Source organism: Scomber japonicus, chromosome 24 (assembly GCF_027409825.1).
Source record: "Scomber japonicus isolate fScoJap1 chromosome 24, fScoJap1.pri, whole genome shotgun sequence".
NCBI lineage: Eukaryota > Metazoa > Chordata > Actinopteri > Scombriformes > Scombridae > Scomber > Scomber japonicus.
In genome coordinates, this window is record NC_070601.1 from 515,117 (window position 1) to 517,490 (window position 2,374).

General features: G+C 52.4%; 1 protein-coding gene across 1 annotated transcript in view; it reads left to right on the forward strand.

Moving 5' to 3' along the window:
- The window catches only part of LOC128354260 (frizzled-7-like), a 1,725-nt gene extending 355 nt beyond the window's left edge, over positions 1-1,370 (forward strand). Inside the window, exon 1 of the mRNA XM_053314520.1 lies at positions 1-1,370. This exon is cut by the window's left edge and continues 355 nt beyond it. Within this exon, the coding sequence (XP_053170495.1) occupies positions 1-1,370 (1,370 nt within the window).
- Positions 1,371-2,374: the final 1,004 nt, after the last annotated feature.

A 2,374-nucleotide genomic window follows, 5' to 3' on the forward strand; every position in this document is an offset into this window, starting at 1 on the left:
ACGCACCGGTCTGCACAGTTCTGGAGCAGGCCATCCCACCCTGCAGGTCTCTGTGTGAGCGGGCTCGACAGGGCTGTGAGGCGCTGATGAATAAATTTGGCTTCCAGTGGCCAGAGAGACTTCGCTGTGAGAACTTCCCCGTCCATGGCGGCGGAGAGATCTGCGTGGGTCAGAACACAACCGACACAGATGGCCCCGCCTCAGACCCAACCCCCAACCTTCACGAGCTTGTGACTTTGCCGCCGCACTTTCGGCACAACCATCCCTTCTCCTGCCCCCTGCAGCTCCAGGTGCCCCCCTACCTCAATTACCACTTCCTGGGGGTGAAGGACTGCGGCGCCCCCTGTGAGGTCTCCAAGCCCAGTGGACTGATGTATTTCCGTGAGGAGGAATTAAAGTTTGGTCGGCTCTGGGTCGGGACCTGGTCCATCCTGTGCAGTGTGAGCACCCTCTTCACCGTCCTCACCTACCTGGTGGACATGAGACGGTTTCGGTACCCAGAGAGACCCATCATCTTCCTGTCTGGCTGCTACTTCATGGTGGCGGTGGCGTACGCCGCCGGCTTCCTGCTGCAGGATAAAGTGGTGTGTGTCGATAAGTTCAAGGATGATGGATACAAGATGGTGGCTCAGGGCACCAAGAAAGAAGGTTGCACCATCCTGTTCATGATCCTGTACTTCTTCGGCATGGCGAGCTCCATCTGGTGGGTCATCCTGTCACTCACCTGGTTCCTGTCAGCAGGGATGAAGTGGGGTCATGAGGCCATCGAGGCTAACTCTCAGTATTTCCACTTGGCAGCGTGGGCGGTGCCAGCAGTGAAGACCATCACCATCCTCGCCATGGGGCAGGTGGACGGCGACCTGCTGACCGGTGTGTGTTATGTGGGAATCTACAACGTGGACGCTCTGCGGGGCTTCGTCCTGGCGCCGCTGTTCGTCTACCTCTTCATTGGCACTTCCTTCCTGCTGGCGGGCTTCGTGTCACTCTTCCGCATCCGCACCGTCATGAAGCAAGACGGCAGCAAGACTGAGAAGCTGGAGAAGCTGATGGTGCGGATCGGTGTGTTCAGCGTTCTGTACACGGTGCCCGCCACCATCGTCATCGCTTGTTATTTCTACGAGCAGGCGTTCCGGCCTCAGTGGGAGCGGACGTGGCACATGCAGACGTGCAAACGCTTCGCCGTGCCGTGCCCGGCGGGAAACTTTGCACCGATGACGCCGGACTTCACGGTGCTCATGATCAAGTACCTGATGACCATGATTGTTGGCATCACGTCTGGCTTCTGGATCTGGTCAGAGAAGACACTGCAGTCATGGTGCAGGTTTTATAAAAGACTGAGCAACAACAACCAGGGAGAGACGACGGTGTAGAGAGAGTCCAGCCTCATGAACACGTTGAGGAAGTTTGACTCTTGGAAATAAAACCAGTACTTTGTGGTCCAGTGAACCTCTGACTGAACCTTTTGTTCTCTGAGGGGACGGATGGAAACCTGAAGCCTCTTTTCAAACTCTCTCAGAGAACATGAACTCTTAACGTGTGCTGTTACCAACACTTCAAACCACCGTCACAGTCGTGTCTGTCTGAACGTCTCGTTGCTCTTTATGTGTTCATAGTTGTACGTTAAGTGAAACATTACGAGCCTCGAGGTTCTGTAACGAGAAGGTACGAGTGTTTGATGTTGATGCAGAAAAAACAGTTTTATTATTTAATGAGATGATCTCTTTAAGAAGGAGCGCAGGACAACATGGTCATATAAAACATACAAGTAGTAAAAAGGGTTTCTCCATCAACTCATTTGTTTAAATGTTTCTTGTAACTCTGCCGAACGCTTTGAAATGACTTTTGTCCAAAACACATTTATGATTATAAAATATTCACATTTAACCTTCCTGTCGTCCTCCCATCTGTTCTGACTGTTCCTTCCTTCCTTCCTTCCTTCCTTCCTTCCTTCCTTCCTTCCTTCCTTCTCCCTCCTTTCCTTCCTTCTTCCTCCCTTCCTTCCTTTCTTCCTCCTTCCTTCCTTACTTCTTCCTTCCTCCCTCCTTTCCTTCCTTTCTCCCTCCCTCCTTTCCTTACTTCTTCCTTCCTCCCTCCTTTCCTTCCTTCTTCCTCCCTTCCTTCTTTTCTCCTTCCTTTCTCCCTCCTTTCCTTCCTTACTTTCTCCCTCCTTCCTTTCCTTCCTTTCTCCCTCCCTCCTTTCCTTACTTCTTCCTTCCTCCCTCCTTTCCTTCCTTCTCCCTCCCTTCCTTCCTTTCTCCCTCCCTCCTTTCCTTACTTCTTCCTTCCTTCTTCCTCCCTTCCTTCCTTTCTCCCTCCTTCCTTTCCTTCCTTCCTCCCTCCCTTCCTTCCTTCTCCCTCCCTCCCTTCCTTCTTT